The sequence below is a fragment of the Erpetoichthys calabaricus genome, chromosome 2 (assembly GCF_900747795.2).
Source record: "Erpetoichthys calabaricus chromosome 2, fErpCal1.3, whole genome shotgun sequence".
Classification (NCBI taxonomy): Eukaryota; Metazoa; Chordata; class Cladistia; order Polypteriformes; family Polypteridae; genus Erpetoichthys; species Erpetoichthys calabaricus.
In genome coordinates this window covers 81,576,375-81,595,244 of record NC_041395.2, presented here as the reverse complement: position 1 = coordinate 81,595,244, position 18,870 = coordinate 81,576,375, and the positions used below count along the sequence as shown (strand labels likewise).

The following is an 18,870-nucleotide window of genomic DNA, read 5'->3' as shown; positions in this document are numbered from 1 at the left end:
AGCTGTACCCATCTCAAAAATTCTATAAAATGTTTTTGGACATTTACCGGGAAACTACCAAGTTAACAACTGGTAGAGACAAAATTTAAAGCAAATCACAAGAGGCACAGAATGTAGTTTGTTAAAATAAATAACTTAGTTGGTGCAATGTAGACAGGAGTATGTGGATCTGTAGAGTGGATGGTCAGTGGAGTCGTACGGACAGGAGCCAGCCCTCAAGGACTACCACATGCGATTAAAGTAAATGGGGGCTTTTTTTTTTCTTCTCATTTACACATGCAGCAAAGAAGTAACATTTTTTAATTGTGCCTCATTGTCTTCAGCATTATGGATCAAGCCAGCCACTACAAGTGGAGTGTGTTGGCTGAGTTAGCTAAATGTGAATTGTGCACACCGCAAAGCCTCTGTAAAGTGAAAATTTAAAGCATTATATACTACAATAACATTTTGATAAAAATCAAAATATTTGGCAATAGTGAGAACTTCTTACCATAAAACAATTAAGGATCTCGGGTTTAAGAGTGAATCAGAACAGGAACTGATGCTTTAGTGTTTAGAAAACTGGAGATCAAATAAAACAGAGCACTGGGGAAGAAACAAACTGTCCTGGTCTATGTTATGAAGGAGTATGACTGTTAAGTTTTACTATTTAAGAAAACAAGCTAACCAAATAAAATTATGAAATCACCAATTGTGGAAGTGATGTGCAAAATCACAGCTGCAAAATACTGCAGCATGGCACAGCGTTTCTGGAGTAACAAGAGCAACTGGTACAAACGAATGCCAGCTTTTGCCTTTGCATAAGTCTTTTTCAAATAATTTCAAATTATATTTGATTTTGACATTTGATCTGACAAATCGATCCACCTTTAACCTGGAACACAGCCTAAAACACTGGTCTGGTGGCTCCTGTCCCAGAACATCTCATTTGCTATTGAGGTATACCAACACCAAAAAAAAAAAATCTAACCCAACCACTTGTGATTGCTTGGTAAAATACAACATTCATTCTCAGTCCAATGCATCTAATGCCACATTCCATTTAACCTGGGAAGTCTAAATTTCCCAGTCGGGATTTTCAACTGAAACAACCCCACGAGCCTTGGGGTGGAAACTTGGGGTAGACCTGTTAATTCCAAATTTGTCAAGCTTAAAGATTATGATGGCAATCTAAAATGGTGAGGTATTCCACCAACTTTATGAAAGCTGTATTATTATACTATTTATTAGCACTTCTGTTTATTCGTGTCTCATTAAATCAGTCGTACACAATGTTGTCCAACTTTTATTTGTGCACAAGCTGCTACGGTGTCTGGATGCACCAAACACTGTAGAGTATGTTATCAACTGCTAATTATTCCAAAACAAGCAAGCACAACAAAGGATTTCCCGGAGACATCCACATTGGTTTTCTGAGCGTTTTACTGTAACACAGTCAACTTGCGTGTGACGTCATTCCCAACTCCAACATCGGAGGTAAAAATGGAATGCAGCATACATCACCTTTAAATGTCATTACAAGAATAGGCAGCCAGATATTGACAGGGAAAAAAAAAATTTCCATTAACATATTTCTAGAACCCTTAGAGTCATGTTCCCTCTATCAGCATGTAGTACACTCTACTGATTTGATTCTTTCGAACTACACATTGATGCAAATCAATTTATTCAGAGAATGTGGCATTTAAAACAACAACTTTGCAGGTTTTCTTGGTCCCACTTTCTTGCAGTACAAGGCCGCAGTCACTCAACACGTCTCAGTTTAATAAACTTGCTGGAGGCTTTTCAATGTCTAAGCTTAGCTTGTCAGTATTTACATAAGGGTTCATTGAGTCAAGTCAAGTCAAAAGCTTTAAAAAGAATCTTAACAGTGCCATTGCACACATGGTCTTCACTACAATGACCAAACTGTAGAGCTTTAAACGAATAAGCAGCGTAATTCACTGGAGCCAAAGATTAACAGCTCAGTTACAAGGACTATGGCTGAATATTATTATTAACACAATATTAACAGCAGGGAAGAGAAGAGAAACAAAAAAAACAAACTGAGAAAGTTAGGAACAAATATTTTATTTGATAAATTATATATGTAAAAAAAAAAAAAACTCAATATACAAGCATTTTTCAATATCAGGTATAAGAACACTTCATCTCAATCACTCCAAACAGATATTCTTATTTTTATATTTTCCTTTAGTTTAAGGCATTAAACACATTCTTTTTACAACAAATTTGGCCAAATTTGCTGTGTTTTTATTACAGAGAAATCAGTATGATTACAGCATTAAGATCTTTTATTAAACATTAATTTTGGAGTCCGGTGTGAATTTCTCATCTCACCCTTTGAAAACACACAAACTGGAACCGATTCTGAAAATTCACCAGGAGTAGTAGACTTCAGTCATCTTGCATTCTGTCATCGGTTTTCTACATGTTACTCTACCCTAACATATAGAAATGCAAAGTAGCAAATGACAGCAGTTGTAAACATGGTCCACGGAAACTCTACCAGCTTTATCTCAGGTGTTCCCATAGGAAAAAAAAGTGGTTGATGGCTGCAGAGAATAAGTGAAAAACAAAATATCAACACACAAAATTTGCAGATTAAGATATCAGACTGATAAAACACTACGGACTCATTCTCATCCTTTATTACTACTAGGTAAAGGTGATGCCTGCAGCATTCTGAGCAGGACCCACTATATTTTGTGCATCAATTCATCCATCCATCGTCTATCCCTTTGTGAAATTCCAGGCTCTACAGGAGATAATTCCTCCAACATAGGTTCACCTTTATCCTGCGGTCTGACCAGAAGTTAGCTCAGCCTTCAGCACCACCATCCAGTACAATTTCTGCTGCACCATTTTGCTGCATATCTCACCATTTCTCTGCCTTCACCCATAAACAAGACTCCTGCTTACTTGATCTTCTCAGTTTTGCAGCAGAACCACATTTACTTCACCTGCCCAGAAAAAGCTTATTTTCTTGGAGAGAGAACCATGAACTCTGAATCACCTCATCACTTTAAGCTTTAATGCAAAAAGCTGTGGTGTGTGCCAGTAGATGAGGTTACCGTCATTCGTAAGATGCAAAAATGCCACACTCAAGCCCCCAAAGTGAGTTATCACAAAGCTTCAATATTCCGGCCAGGAAACACAATGTACTCTTGGTAGAGTAGACCGAACATAAAACTCATTGAATCCTCATTCTGCAAGAACAATTATCTGTCTGCAATCATGCAGAACCTCACATAAGATACCACATTAAACAATCATAAGCTCTTGAAGGGCCCACTAAATGTGTTGACAGTATTAGCAAACTCCCATGACTCCTCACATGTTAACGACCAGGTGGAATCTCTTACCCAATTCAGGACAGGTTTATACATGAAGAGCAATATTTACTATCTGCCCTCGACTGAACTCTATTACGAAAACTTAGGACAACCCGAGAGGAATTTGTAGATTAGCACACCAAAAAGGTGTGTGGACTAAGACACTTACAAAAATAACTGGTACGTCTTATAATTCTTTGCCAAGAACAGCCTGGGTGAAAGCATGCCTACATTTTGGGAGTTGTCTATCAGTTCTTCAGAACCAACTTGAGGTCACCTGAAAGTGATACTTCATGAATCTCTTAACTCTTCATAAATCAGCTACTGCTGCTGCTACTACTGTACTCTCCTAATTGTGATTATTTGCCTCACAACTGGTATCTAGTAGCTCCATTTATCTACCAATCCATGTAGCCAACTCCATTACAGAGGTCTTTAATCCACTCCATTAAGACTCCTCATCTCTTCTCTGTCTCAAGATGGGGGAGAACCAAGTTTACTTTATGGAAAGCTCCAAACAACTTCCAATCCACAAGGTGCTACCAATATGCTGCCACTACCAGTCTGACTCTCCTACTAACAGATGGTTGTTTATTACAATGCACTGCAAAATTTGTCGACAGCACCACGTTTCTATACAACAATGTTTAGGAACTACAAAATCTAAACAAACTTAACATAAACAGCTGGGATGTGATGGGAGATTGGAAGAAGCAAAAACAAACCCGTGAGGACAAGGGGAGAAGGTGCACACTCCCCACAGATAGTAGTTGGGCTGGTTACTGAACCCAGCTCCCTGGAACTGTGTGGGAGCAGTGACAATGTTACAACGTTATGAACTACACTTTAAATTAATGAAAGAATTCTAGGAAGGGCAGAACAGCTGGAATAGTGGCTCCAGAAAGAGATTCAATTCCCATGGAACTCTTTGCCCAGTCTCTTCTTGTTCACTTGGATTTTCTCATACACTTCAATGATTTGCGCTAACTGGCAACTCAAAATTGGACTGGTGTCGGTGAACATTAGCAGCAGTATGGTCTGTAACTGAATGGCATACCCAGGGCAAAGGCTAGCGTCTGACATGTGCTTAATGCTCTAATAACAATGTTTCTTTTTAAAAAGAAATTGAGAACTGACTACAGTACATCAGATTCAAACAAACTTCCCACATAAAATGCCTGCACATATTTCAAAGGAAATTTGGAAACTGAAATAACCAATTACACAACTAATTGATTAATCTGAAATCCAGTATTTTTGGCCTTACTAAACAAAGATTGGTATGACAAAAAGCTAAACATTGAACTAAGTACCGTAACTGCAATTACAATAGGATAACTTTCACATATGTGCAGTGCTCCTAATTCAATGAAAATGCTTCTAACAAAAAATCTGTTTAGCCACTTTTTTGATAAGATACAGGACTGTCTCTGCATCACACCATTGTCAGTTCTTATAGGCTCGATATCCTTGTTTGTATGAGCTGCCTTCCTCAGTTGTCATCTAATGAATTTCAGTATGGAAATTCAAAGAGACATGAAACCACTCACCTTACCTTTCAATTTCAGCACCTTCTCTTGCTATACCTCTTATGGATTTGTTGATGTACAAGTACCACATTATGATTTGTCACAGATATGTTCTATTATCTGAGAAAATGTGAGTCTGCTAGCTACTTCCAAAAAAATATTTAGAAAGGACTACCCTCTTAATTACAGAAAGCCACAAAAATTGCCAGTGCTTTGGTATGTAGATCTAAAATGTTACAAATTTCCATGTTTGGAAGAAACAAGTGCTTCACTCTTTGTTTAGATAGTAGAAAGTCCCGACAGCCTCTTAATTAAAGAAAAACTTGTGGAGAGATCCATCTACCTTGCAGCAGAAGGGATTGAATTTTGAGAACATTAAGAGAGGCATTTTATTGTCATATCCACATTAGCTCACAATACAGGTCCTGCATGTATACCCATCATTTGAATTCCATATATAAAAGACAAAATACCTTTCAGCTTAAAAGGAATCCTCTTCAATAATGTCATCAGCACTTCCTGAAATAGAGGCAGCTTCTATGAGGGGAAAAAATAAAAATCAAACTGAGCATTGCAACATTATATAAAAATAGAAGAATACATCAAACTGCTGCTTGACACTTCTTTAGACTTGAATTATTATATACAGGATACATTTCAATGAAAATGATTTTGATGGAAAATAATATTCTTAAACTGGACAGAAGAAAGAACACCACATGGAAAAAATAAACACCAGAAAGGTAAAATTCTGAGAAATGAAAGATTCACCATTGTGTCAAAGCACATCAAATACTACGGTGACTTTCCCAATTACCCATTAGTAATTTCCACACTGTACTGTAGGAAGGGTGGCTTTGATTTAACACAGAGATTATTTTACTATAAGAAATTTCAATTTGCCTCAGTTCATGGCCTAGTGAAGTTGAATATACGGTACATTTTTTAAAATCTTGAACAAACCATTTTCTACAGATTTAATGAGTTTAATGGTTGAATATCAAGTGTTAAAGGCATCATGAATTTACATGGGCTACATGTAGGCCTTTCTTGTGAGTTAATTCATTACACTCGTAGTACAGACTAATTTACAGCAGTGTCTGTTGTTCATGCTACAGCGCTATGTTCTTCATCATTATATAATTTTCTTTAACATTTCTTTTACATTTCATTTCTAGTACATGTGTGCTCAGGTTTTGTCCGAGTGGGTTGCAATGGCTGTAGCGGTTTGTTTATACCCAACATCTTAAGCAGAAGCCAGTTATTTCTGTCAAAGCAAATTATTGGTCAAGTAAAATTTTTGTGCTTCATTTTGGTTAACATTTCCACATACTTACTTTCTTCAATTAATTATAAACAGCTGCATTCTATTTCTATTACTTTTTGCTAATTAAACATGTGATGCAAATAACAAAGGAACTAGCAGTTCACCACTATAGTGTCAAGAGTGCTCAACATGCCTTGCCTGCACTTGAAAATGTAATAGTTTAGTATAAAATGGCACATGATGTATACTAGGGTTGTCAAATTATACCAAAATTATGGTTTAAATTCTCTCAAAAATAAACTTTTAAATATCTTCGAACATACATTAAAAGGTTCTAAGTGCCACTATAAATACGTTTGTATCTAACGTGCCTTTGTAAACCTTTTTATTTTTAATGCTTTTTTGCTTGAGGTGCGTTGCATGTAGCTCTTCTTACTTGTGCACTGAAACATCTACACAAAAAGAGGATTTTTCTGTGCATGGAAAATGACAAGATCAGAGAAAACTTCATATGCCTGTAATGCATATAATGTAAAACACTTACACAAAATCCCTGCCAATTAGTTAAATATGTTAAACACATTGTAATGATTTTTAAGTATTCATTCCTTATTGTTGTTTTTAATATGGCATACACTTTTATTAATATCAACTTAAGACTTCTGCTATTACATAAAAAACAACAAAAGATTGTGGGTTCGCTTCCCGGTTCCTCCCTGTGTGGATAGCGCTTTGAGTACTGAGAAAAGCGCTATATAAATGTAATGAATTATTATTATTTATTTAAAATTTTCAAACAAATCACACAATGCAGAGATTATAAAGTTATTAAGTATGGAGAGCAGCCCATCTTCATAAATTTGCAAGGCGGAGTGTCTGTAGTCAAAGAATAACACACAGGATCAAAAAGAATTCTTTTTATCCTTTACAGATTCATCAAAAATAACACATGTAACTTCAAGTGTTCATTTTTCCACTGTTTTAGGAATCGTGTGAAGCCAGCAGCCTCCAAAAGACATGTTGGCTGAGGTAGCCAGGTATGCTTTCCTGACACGGAAAATGCAGTTTAAAATGGCAACTTTAAAGTCCTTATAATAATTAAAAACAAAGTCAGAATTATGGCAGTTATTTCCCATTACGTTTAATGAGAAAGGAAACCAGCTTTTGTTTGCTACGATGAATGCTTAACGGTTTTACAATATCAAATCAGGCATTTCAGGTTCAAAAATAAAACAGAACAGGATCAGGACCAAAACGATACTTTTAGGGTGCAGCAGAAAAATCTGTACAAACTAACAGTTAAAAGTTGTAAAAATGCTGATTGAAATGATGTGCAAACTACAAAATTATTGCAGCACAGAGTGTGCGGGGTAACAAGTTGAAATTAGTCAAGCCAGTGTTTGCCTTCAAATAAGACCTTTTTTTCCTTAATATGGATTCAAAATTATATTCAAAAAATTATGTTTGTTCAGAAAGTACAAGGTATACCTCATGGCAATGTGCATTTAGGTAATTCAAAGAATTTTAAAAACACACATATAATCAAGCAATATTTGAAATATTAATCTTAATTACTATTCGACTGCCCTACTAGGGCTCACCTCATAAGGACTCCCCAGTGATAAATGCTGAAAATGTACTGTTACATCTATGTTCTGCACATAACTTGAGTGTTCCCAGTCGTTCTCAATAATTTGAGTGTTCCCAGTCTTTCTGACTTGTATACGACATACATGCTATTGTGAGAACACTCAAAAGGGGAAAACCCAATGAAGGGGAAAATTTGAAATTTCACAGACAAATGTTAATTCAAAGCTCTTATGTGATTCCCTGCACAAACAAAACGTGCAAACACCATTAAATCATACTTTTGTGCAAAAATGTCTAAATGTTATCTTTACCTTTATTCTCAAAATGAATGATTTTAGGGTCAATATGATGGTCCTCTATTTTGCAGGACCTCTCTTGGTACGAATCACTACATAAAGGCTGGATTATCTTACTGTTGCATTCTGCAGAGTGATTTTCTCTAGTTAAATAACAAGTCTCCCCAGGGGCATGCAGATTTTCTACATTTTTCTGCATGTGATAAAGAGTAGCCTCTTCAGCTATTAAAACTGAGTCCTTTGTTTTCTCCTGTATAGTAATGAGCTCTTCTGTTTCTTTCATCAGCACACACTTACAGTTTTCTGTAATTTCTAACCTTTTCTCTTTCATGGAGACATGCTGGCTATGTTCTGTATCACCATCTTGGTTACAATAACAAATATTCTTTGATTTTAGCATTTCTTGAGGATTAGAGATGCACATAGACTCTTCTTCCAACTTACACTGAAGTACTGTTCCATGTAATGCTGTAGGAATGTCATTTTCCTTTAACAGGCAGCGCAACTCAGAAAAGTCAAATGTTTTCTCACATTCTGCATTGCTAACATCGTGATCTGGGCAGAAATTCTCTGCTTTACATTTATACTCAGATTGACAAATGAGATTTTTTTCAGTAGAACTCAGTGAGTCTGAGGAATTCCCACTGATTGTTCTATGAGTGGATGAGAAAGCAGAACTTTCCTCATCTACTGAAGAGCTCATTGAGGCGGATAGGGGAAAATCACTAGAGTCAGACAGGTAATAAAAACAACCTCTGGGCAAATACACACTGCTGTCATCAGAAAAGGACTGTGTCTCTGAGGTCGCTGAAGAGGTGCTGAGGATTGTTCTATGAGTGGATGAGAAAGCAGAACTTTGCTCATCTACTGAAGAGCTCATTGAGGAGGATAGAGGAAAATCACTAGAGTCAGACAGGTAATAAAAACAACCTCTGGGCGAATGCACACTGCTGTCATCAGAAAAGGACTGTGTCTCTGAGGTCGCTGAAGAGGTGCTGAGGTCAGAATGCAACTCCGACTGTTCGGAGCCAGACTGTTCCTTGGAAGAACTGAAGAACACAGAATCCTCTACTGATGTGGAAGCAGAAGTAGAAAGGGAAGGATCTGGTGAATCCATCAGTGAGAAACTCTGAGTAGACACATTTTGGTCATGTTTGGCCTCACATTTATATTCATTCCATTTTTCACTGCCTTTTTCTCCAGTGATTACACTTGGACATTTAACTTCTGTATATTCCAATGTAGGCATGCAGCTAATGCAAATACATGGAGATGTACACAAATTTTTTGCAGGAACAGGTATCTGATCCTTAGTAGCAGGTGTCGGTAAACAGAAAGTCTCCACTTGTAAACCACACTTGCTGGATTCCTCTTTTAAACTCTCATAGCTGACATCATTCATACTTGTTAAGCTGTAAGTAGTACAAATTGAGGATGACAGTTCTTCTACTTCCATGCGCATCACCTCTTTTCCAAGTAGGCTAGAAAAAAAAAGTTGCTTGTGTTGCCTTCTACTCTGCTTGCTTTGATTTGGACCTCCTTAAAGCCAGTATACAAAAATACGGTAATCAATGAGCAGAAAATGGATTCTTTCAGATCAATAACCTACATAAATAAAGCTGCAAACAAATGAATTGGTACCAATAACAAACATTTTCATATAAAATTGTATTAATCAGAAAACCTGAATAAGAACCAGTTGTAAAGATGTTTAAGACAATAACTGTAGATGGCACTTTAATGAGATCCATGCTAATGTGTGATAGGTCAATACACAATACAGCATGACAGCCTCGGAGAAGTGGATTTCCAGTTTTAATTTTTCCATAGATTATAATCCATCCTAGACCTCGCATTATAAAAAAAAGTCTTGACGAGTGTGGAAGAAAATTTAATACACACAGGCACCCCCCACTGGAATGCCCCGATTTAAGCAATAAAACACAGGCAGGAGAAAGCATCAATCGTTATTTTTTATCTAAATCTTCACATTGCTACAAAAGGAAAAAATGTCCTCAGGTTATATTTATACAATTCACTGATTAGGTCACTTTTCTTTAAAAGGAATTCATTACAAATACAGAAAAAACTTTTAACATGATTGGTTACACCTAGTCGCTAACAGGACATGGCAGATTTTGATACCATAGATGACCACAATTTGATTGATAGTCCTGTTTGTTTAGGATGTACGTGACTTTTTAAATGTATTATTTTTATTCTTATTTTAGGAGATGTGTGAATTTCACAAAGAAGAGAAAAGAACAATGGCCTATATATATTATGATCCAGCTTGGTTCAAAACAGGAAACACATTTTATCATAGTGAATAAAAATATCAACGTCAGCTTTTAAGCATAAGCTCAGAAGGATTCGAGACTCAGACACATGCCAGGTACACACATAGAGCAGGGTTCAAATTTAATTCTTACACAAGTTCCCTTATTGAACTGTTTGTTTTTCCCCCTGCTATGGTCTGTTATTTGTATTTCTTCGTCCTCTGCTTGATTTTCACTTTCTTTGTATTTCTCACTTTAATTTCTTTTGATATGTCTACTTTGTATTTATCCTTATACCAAATTACAATTTTCATGTTTGAAACTGTTGCTGCCAAAGAACAAGTCAAGGCAGAGGTAGTGGGGTTGGTGGAGGCTGTATGGTTTTTCTATAATAATTATTACTTTAAAGCTCTTAGCTTTTGCAGTCCTCATTTTTGTATTTCATATTAACCAGGTGGGCGGCACGGTAGCGCAGTGGGTAGCACTGCTGCCTCGCAGCTGGGAGACCTGGGGACCTGGGTTCGCTTCCCGGGTCCTCCCTGCATGGAGTTTGCATGTTCTCCCCGTGTCTGCGTGGGTTTCCTCCGGGCGCTCCGGTTTCCTCCCACAGTCCAAAGACATGCAGGTTAGGTGGATTGGTGATTCTAAATTGGCCCTAGTGTGTGCTTGGTGTGTGGGTGTGTTTGTGTGTGTCCTGCGGTGGGTTGGCACCCTGCCCGGGATTGGTTCCTGCCTTGTGCCCTGTGTTGGCTGGGATTGGCTCCAGCAGACCCCCGTGACCCTGTGTTCGGATTCAGCGGGTTGGAAAATGGATGGATGGATGGATATTAACCAGGTTTATATTAACGAAAAGTTTATTACTAAAGTGATTATTATTATTATATCTATACCTTTAATATTGATTTTTGCAATTCTGTATGCTCAAATTATTTCAATAAAAGCATAAAAATCCAAATAAATGAACTTATCCTTATAATGTGTTTCAGTTAAGGTATGTAGGGATGAGTGATAGTATTCTAGGGGTTGAATCACTATCATGCTTGAAACACTCCTATAGTTGCTACAGCCCATTTTATCGTTTTACTAGTGAAATAAACAACTTACATTTGTCAATTATAAATTAGGTGAAAACTTTGGAGTAACAAGTACAAAAAATAAATTAAGTAGTACTGTAAGATTTAATAAACATTCTCTTAAACCAGCAACAATCGCAGAGTCACTAAATCTGAAAAACTGTCAGCCTACAGGAGGAAACATTGACTGAAGAGTTATAGATCAAGAATCAAGAAATAGTGAAACTGAATCACTACAAATAACAAACATTTCCACAAAGGGAGGTATACTTGGTTTATACAAGAAACTCTTTACCTGAAAGACTAATGCAAGATAAACTCAACTCTGAGGCCATTTCTCGAACATCATCCTGCAGGAAGAGAGAAAACATAAAAATCTAAGACTTATCTAAATCTAAAGCAAAATTAATTTTTTTCTGGCTTACACACTAACTTTTGTTGAAGTTCACAAATATTCCACTTATGCTAATGACAATACTAAAAGTAATACCCACTGCATAATTATCTTAGTCCACACTAATTTACATTATATATAAATGTGTATCGAAATGCACACATTGCTTGCTTACTAGAAGTTACTTTGCGCTTTAACTGTATTTCTAAATGTGTACAAGTTTGTTCAGTGGGATTTGTGTAAATAAATTTATAAACACAACAGGAGAATGAAGGTTGGGTATCCTCTCTTCTTCCTTTATATCTGAAGTGACAATTATGTCACTTTATATGAGTAATATGGCAGTAATATGCATTATACTGTATACTGTACCAGAGGGACATAAGGAAACCTTGAAGGAATGGCTTCTCTCTAACTTCCTCGGTTTCCTTTTAAGGCATAGATTGAAGTTCATCATTAGAATATTGCAAAAATTTTGTCAAGAACAGGCCTTTCAGTTCAACAAAGTTCACCAATCCAATCCACGTAATTCCTCCAACACAACATCAAGTCTAATGCAACCACAATGTTTAGACTCAATTGTCTGTTGCAGGAAAATGCAACTGACACAATGACATGGAACAATGTCAGTTTGAACTGATATGCTACAGAAAATTGTTTGTTATTTTGATGGTAAAACATCTGAGAAGAAAACCTTTACAGGTTTCAGTTGAGTATTTATATACACAGAGCACAGATGTTTAATGTTTGCTAAAAAGTGTGATTGTTTCAAATATTTCTATAATTAAATTTACTTAAAATAACCCCCAGTTCACAGGTTTAATGGGTGGAGTAGTGGCTCTGAGGCTAAGCATCGGAGATGGTAATCTGGAAAGTTCGAAACCAAGTTACTGCCAATGGGGATTCTACTCAGCTGGGCCCTTGAACAAAGCCCTTAAGCTGCAATTGCTCCAGGGGCACTATACAATGTCTCGCCCTGCGCTCTGAACCCTAGGGGTATGCGACAAAATAGAAATTCCCAATACAAGCAATTTTATAAGGAAAAAAAAAATCTCAATTATTACATGTAAGGGGGCTTTTTTTGGTTAACTAGCAGGAAATAAAATCTGCAGATGTCGGAAACTTGAAATGCTGGCTATAGGTCTCATTTTGATATCATCTATAACTACTGTTAAAGGTTTTAACACATTTTATGACAGTAAGCACTGTTTTTGGTTCCTTTTTAAAATTTTAGATAGCAAATAGGGTGGAGGGTGCTCCGACTGTTTAGAAAATTACCAGCAATTTAAATATTACTAATACTAAAAACACTCTGTAATAAACTAACAGAATTTTGAAGGGCAAAGCTTACTGGAATACCATTCAAGAATACAGAATAAACCTTACCATCATTTTCTGCAGAGAAACAGAACTTGCATCTGCTTTTTCTTCAACACCAGTCCTGTCTCCTGGTGGGCACTCTTGACGGGCTGCATGGCCCAATCGGATTAGCTCCTCTCCGATATCCAGTTTCTATGGAACATATACAAAGAAGCAAATCCTTTCCAAGTAGTGGAATCATCACAGTATTGCACATTTTAATTTATACTGCATGATTATTATACTTATTCTGAATTTAATCTTAAATTAACAAAAATGTATAAATGGGGAAGTTATCAGATTTTTTTCATATTCTTAAACTCTGTGTAGGAATTAACACTGCCTAAAAATAGTAACCTCATTCCAAATCTTGATTAACTATAACTGGTTAACCTCATTTTTTGCAGTAAAGTTTAATTGTAAGGTAAATTCGTTCCAAAACTCTGGTCGCAACCCGAAGTACTTTCCCCCATAGGATAGTATGTAAATACAATTAATCCGTTCCAGACCATATGAACTGTATGTAAATATATATTTTTTTTAAAGATTTTTAAGCACAAAAATAGTTAATTATACCATAGAATGCACTGTGTAATAATAAACTACTGTAAATGTAAAAAACATTGAATAACATTGAGAAAACCGTAAACAGAGAAAACTAGCATTGCAAGAGTTCACGCTACAGCTTTACGAACCGTTGGCTGTAAACACTTATTTTTTTTTTTTTTTTTTTAATGAGTTTTAAGCACAGGGAAAAAAATGAACATTTGAAAAATCTGTAATTTATACAAAAGCTAACCATAAACAGGACGCCTACATTAGGGAATTCATCGCCCAAGCCACACGACTCCGGCTGCCTTCTTGGCCTTACGCGGCCAGCCGTCCTCCTTCTGGTCACTCCAGCTCCTTGATTGCTCAGCTGGAGCGACCGCTTCCTTCTGCCCCACCGAGTGTCGGCCAAACACCCCTGCTTGGGCTCATTGTCCAGCTGCCTGCCTGCAAGCACGCGCTCGCTCATTCACACCGGTTCTTTCCACACTGCTTCCTGCTTACTTCTTCACTCCGCAACCGGTCTTTTTCTTTTTCCTCCCTTTAGCCGCCTCACACATCCATTTATGAAGAGGACATGGCAGCTGTAGCAATCACTGTGCACTTAGGTGAGAAACACCCACACCACGAATTCCCCTGGAACTGCTTCAGCCACTCAACCACCACGCCCCCTCGCTAAGCTGCAAGCGCGGCGATTATTTATTTAAAACTGGCCTCTTGACATGAGCTGTGGACCCGCTATACCACAAAGTCCCTCTGTGCGATGCACGTCTGACTGGGAACAATGTACTGTACAGGGAGAGACAGAACACGTGCGTAAATCACCTGCACATACGAACCGGAAGGGAAACGAAATAGAGCACAAAGACTTCATAGCGAATGCACAGGGAGAGACTGAACATGTGCGGAAATCATCGGCATGTACAAACCGGAAGGGAAACTGGCCACCCGAGTGTGTGGTCGTGAACAGATGCAAAAGTTTGGCAAACTTTTTGGTCATAACCCGATTTGTACATGTTCCAAGACGTTTGTGACCCGAGGTTCCACTGTATTCTGAACTGCATTTGGAGGGAAATTAAATGTTGCTACAGTGCATAAGAAGTTGCAATTGTTTTATCCATGATGTTTGGAGTTACTGACAAAATACACTAAGCTGTCCAGGAAACAAAGCATATACATAGAAAATACATTGCCTATCTTTTCAAAAGATGACAGTTTCACATAAAAGTTAACATTTGTTAAAAATTACATACTTTTTCATTACTGGAGTCATACAGCTGAATAAAAGGCCATGGAAACATCCCACTCTGAGAGTAGCTACAAAGCTTGGCTACAAGTGGTTTCCATTCAGCACAATGGGTCAAACTCTCAAAATCATCTAGGGCTTGAAGAGTCCAGTTCTCACCTGAATAGGAAAAAACAAACAAAACCTTTTTTACCATGGGAAGCACACACAATTTTTGTAAAGTAGTCAAAGATATACAGACCTATTTGGAATTTTATAACCCGTGTATTTTGAAGGGAGGTAAGGCATTACTTTATACATTTGCAATATTTGCACAAAGCAGTGTCATTTTAATTTTATTCCACAAGATTGATTTGAATGAAATTACATTTATAAATGTTAATTAGTAAATATACTATAAACAGTAACTGTATGTAGTGTAGGTAAATTTACCTGATATGGGAATTTTCTTTGACATACTAATTTTACTTTACTGACCTTATCCCATGTTCTTCAGCTACTTTCACACTGCAACTAAAAATGACCCAGTTCTTATTTTTGTTCAGATCTGTTTTTTCTTTTTTGCTTGAATGTTCAAATTAATTTGGAAGTGATTGTTGTATGACACAAGTATGTAGAGATATACATGCAGGGCACATTCAGGATATATAATAAATACAAATGTATCAGGTAGATGTGACTGTATAGATAGCATGCTGGCTGCTACATTACTAACAATGCTATCAGTACAGGATTTCTATAAACCCATTAGCTCAGAATGGCAAGGAAGCATGTGGGTTGAAGATGTAGGGTGGGGAAAATGGTTGCTTTGATTGCAATTATCATGGCTCTCTGTGTACATAGAAACTTCTAGATACCAAAGAAGAATCAGGACTAGTGGGAGTGAGGTGTGAAGGGTTTTGATGCAAAAAAGCATTCTGACCATTTCCGACTGTCAAGGGGGATGTTCGATTAGTTATATGAACTTCTGTCCACAAGACCTTTAGGAAAAAAAAAAAAAAAAGAAAAGAAAAATAGCTTGAGGTGAGTCACTTCTTTTTAATATTATAAAAAACAAAAACAAAAAAAAAAAAAAACTGGGCTATACTGCCCGACGAAAGTCACCAAGTCCACCACCTTGCTTTCTTTCTGTAAGTATGCAAAGTCAGAACTGTCAGCTATCTTGATTTTCAACACAGAGATGTGACGGTCAGATAATCAGTAATGTATAACTTGTTGGAAAAGTATAAATTTCAATTTCAAAACCAATTTGATCCATGTGTTTACATGCAGGTGACATTCAAATTGCTGTACTGGATTTAGTAACCTACATAAATGTGGTCTAAATCCTATATGAGAAAAAGCTGCAATTATATGCTTTTTTAGGTTGTTTGCATCTTTTCTAAAAAGATCCTATCAGTGACAGGTTGAGGTTGGAAGTATACGGCGATACAGCGCATTGCTGCACCCACCACGACACAGCAACCGGATTAGGACCCAAGTGCAGCCATGCAATGGGTGACACCTCAGCATTCAAGTGAAAAAAATACAATGCAGCGTCAGTGTGAACATAACCTTGAATAATCAAGCATATAAAAAACAAAACTTTACCTAAAGGGCGTATTCCAGCTAAGCTGCACTCAATGGCTTGAAATGGCAAACTTAAATAGTCACTCCTGTAACAGATAAATATCCCAGTGAGGATCATGGTGATAAAACAGAGAATTAAAAAACAAGGCTGTCCTGGCTGCTGCACTATTCCCTGAAACAAACTCCAAATTCTCTGGTGGAATTCCCAGATCAGCAGAGATGTATATCATCCACACAGCATGTCCAGAGTCTGTCACTGGGTCTTCTCCCAGTGAGCTGTATCAGTTACAAACCCTAATGGATATACCAAGGTTGGTTTCTCATTAAATACACAATCGACATCAACTTTCTTCTATAGATCTAGGTTGATATGTTCTAAAATAATTTAACTGGAAGGGGAAATGCTTTCAATAAATAACAAAAAATAGACAGGTAAAAGTGGGAACACAGGGATTTAAATAAAATCACGTGACTGTTTATTCCATAGGGTGGTAGGCCAACTTGTCCACCATTCTCTCATTATGGAGGTTCACATATCTTATGGCATGTGTGACCTTCCAATATATTTAATGTACATGCAATAACTGTATCATGCAATACCTAGTATATTTCACAAAACTGTTTAATAATTAAAGTACATGTGCCTCTTGCAAAAAGGCTTAAAATATTTATTATTTACTTTTAAAGTATAAAGTGCAATTTACAATAAAGGAGATCTCTCTTTCATGGTAAAAAAAAAAAAAAAAAATCAAGATAGACTGCAATCAAAAACACACATACATTGCACAGAGATGAAACTTATTTTTGATGCTGCAAATTTACATTTTCCAGTAGTATAACCGTAACACGTTAACCTCATTCTCTATATTCCTTTCAGACTTGTAAATAATTGTGGCTACTAGATTAAATTTGCTTAAAAAATGTTTAGCAAAAATAAAGTCCTACCTTAGACAGTGAATGCTCTCTGGAAGAATTGCACCATTGTCACCAAAATCTACAAAATATACATCCACAAATCCATTTTCTAGGAAGCCGACAACTCTTGCTCGGTGCCAAGATCCATGGGCCTCATATGGTGCAGCTATAATATCACCTACTGCAATATTCAATACTTCCTCCTAAAAAAATAGAACAATGAACTAAACTTCTACATTCACACCTATAGTTAGACTATCTCCCTATAACACCCGGGATGGAAGTTTAGCCGATTTTCTTGCATTAAGCTCTTAAAATTAAGCAAATACTTTAGCATTAAGTCATCTGGTGCGTTGCCTTTTGTAATGAGACATTTCAAAAGTAAGCCTGTGTGTATACAGTAGTTTAACTGAAAATCATTACTCAGATAGTACCTGTTAGTACCTGGAATATTACACTCAGGAGATTCCTTAGAAGCCACAGTTTAAAACAAGAGAGTGGCTAAAGTTAAAAAATAATAAAACGTATTATTGCTTCCTTTGTCATACACTTGGCTCTCCCATAGCACCCTTTAAATTCATGTTATTTAATGTCAAAGTCACACTTCATTTTAAAAACATGCAATTTCAATAATGGTTATTATATAACCATTTTAATTTCTAGCAAGAGGTTGAAAATATAACTGCTGCATGAATAATTTTTTCTCCTCTTGATGTTTCAAGAAGTAGTAGGTTCTATGCAAATGTACTTGGGTAGCCATTTGTGAATTAAACAAGGAAAACACTAAGAACTAATGTCACCAGTGTAAAACAGGCAGCAACATGCAAAGTACGGGCAACAGAGACTTAAAACCAGTTTATCCCCAATTGATGATAAAGCCGGTAATAGTTTAGTCACAAACCAAAAAAAAAAAAAAGTAAGGTTATAAAATTAAAGATTTTTATACCGTATGATCCTGATTGGTATAGAAGCGAGTCATTTCATTAGTGAGCTTGTCAAGTTGCAAAGAACGAGCCCCCAAAATCTGAATCCAGAAGTGGTTTGGGTTCTCACTGGCTGACACATAAACATCCAGGTGTTCATCTGGTTGAAAACACAGGTCTGGGCTAGGAACTTGACAACGAGACAGAATTATTAGTACAATAACCAGCAAATGAATTAAGTAAATATTAAAAATTACTAGGGCTGTCAATTTTAATGTTAACACCTGTAATTATTTTGTCAAAGGTATAATGCATTATCTTAATCACGCTGTTCGATGTACAATGCCATCTAAGCCAGTGTTATTCAAACTGGAGGCAGTGGCCATTGCACAGCTGACAATAATAAATAAATAAATAAAATTTTAAAGACAGTACTTAAATTTCCTGTTCTTTTTAAATAAAACATACAGATATCAGAAAATGTTCTTCAGTTGTACATCAATGTTGTTTTACATGATAGGCAGTGCTGCTCAACACAAACAGCTA

General features: G+C 36.6%; 1 protein-coding gene across 1 annotated transcript in view; it reads right to left on the bottom strand.

Annotated features, from left to right (window-relative positions):
- Window positions 1-2,048: 2,048 nt before the first annotated feature.
- Window positions 2,049-18,870, bottom strand: part of tdrkh (tudor and KH domain containing) — a 46,589-nt gene continuing 29,767 nt past the window's right edge. Inside the window, exons 7-14 of the mRNA XM_028793978.2 lie at window positions 18,348-18,514; window positions 17,432-17,604; window positions 16,508-16,572; window positions 14,925-15,076; window positions 13,150-13,275; window positions 11,665-11,719; window positions 5,338-5,401; window positions 2,049-2,555 (exon numbers count right to left, since the gene is read on the bottom strand). Coding sequence (XP_028649811.1) covers window positions 5,346-5,401; window positions 11,665-11,719; window positions 13,150-13,275; window positions 14,925-15,076; window positions 16,508-16,572; window positions 17,432-17,604; window positions 18,348-18,514 — 794 coding nt within the window. The 3' untranslated portion in view covers window positions 2,049-2,555; window positions 5,338-5,345. The remainder of the gene's footprint in view (window positions 2,556-5,337; window positions 5,402-11,664; window positions 11,720-13,149; window positions 13,276-14,924; window positions 15,077-16,507; window positions 16,573-17,431; window positions 17,605-18,347; window positions 18,515-18,870) is intronic.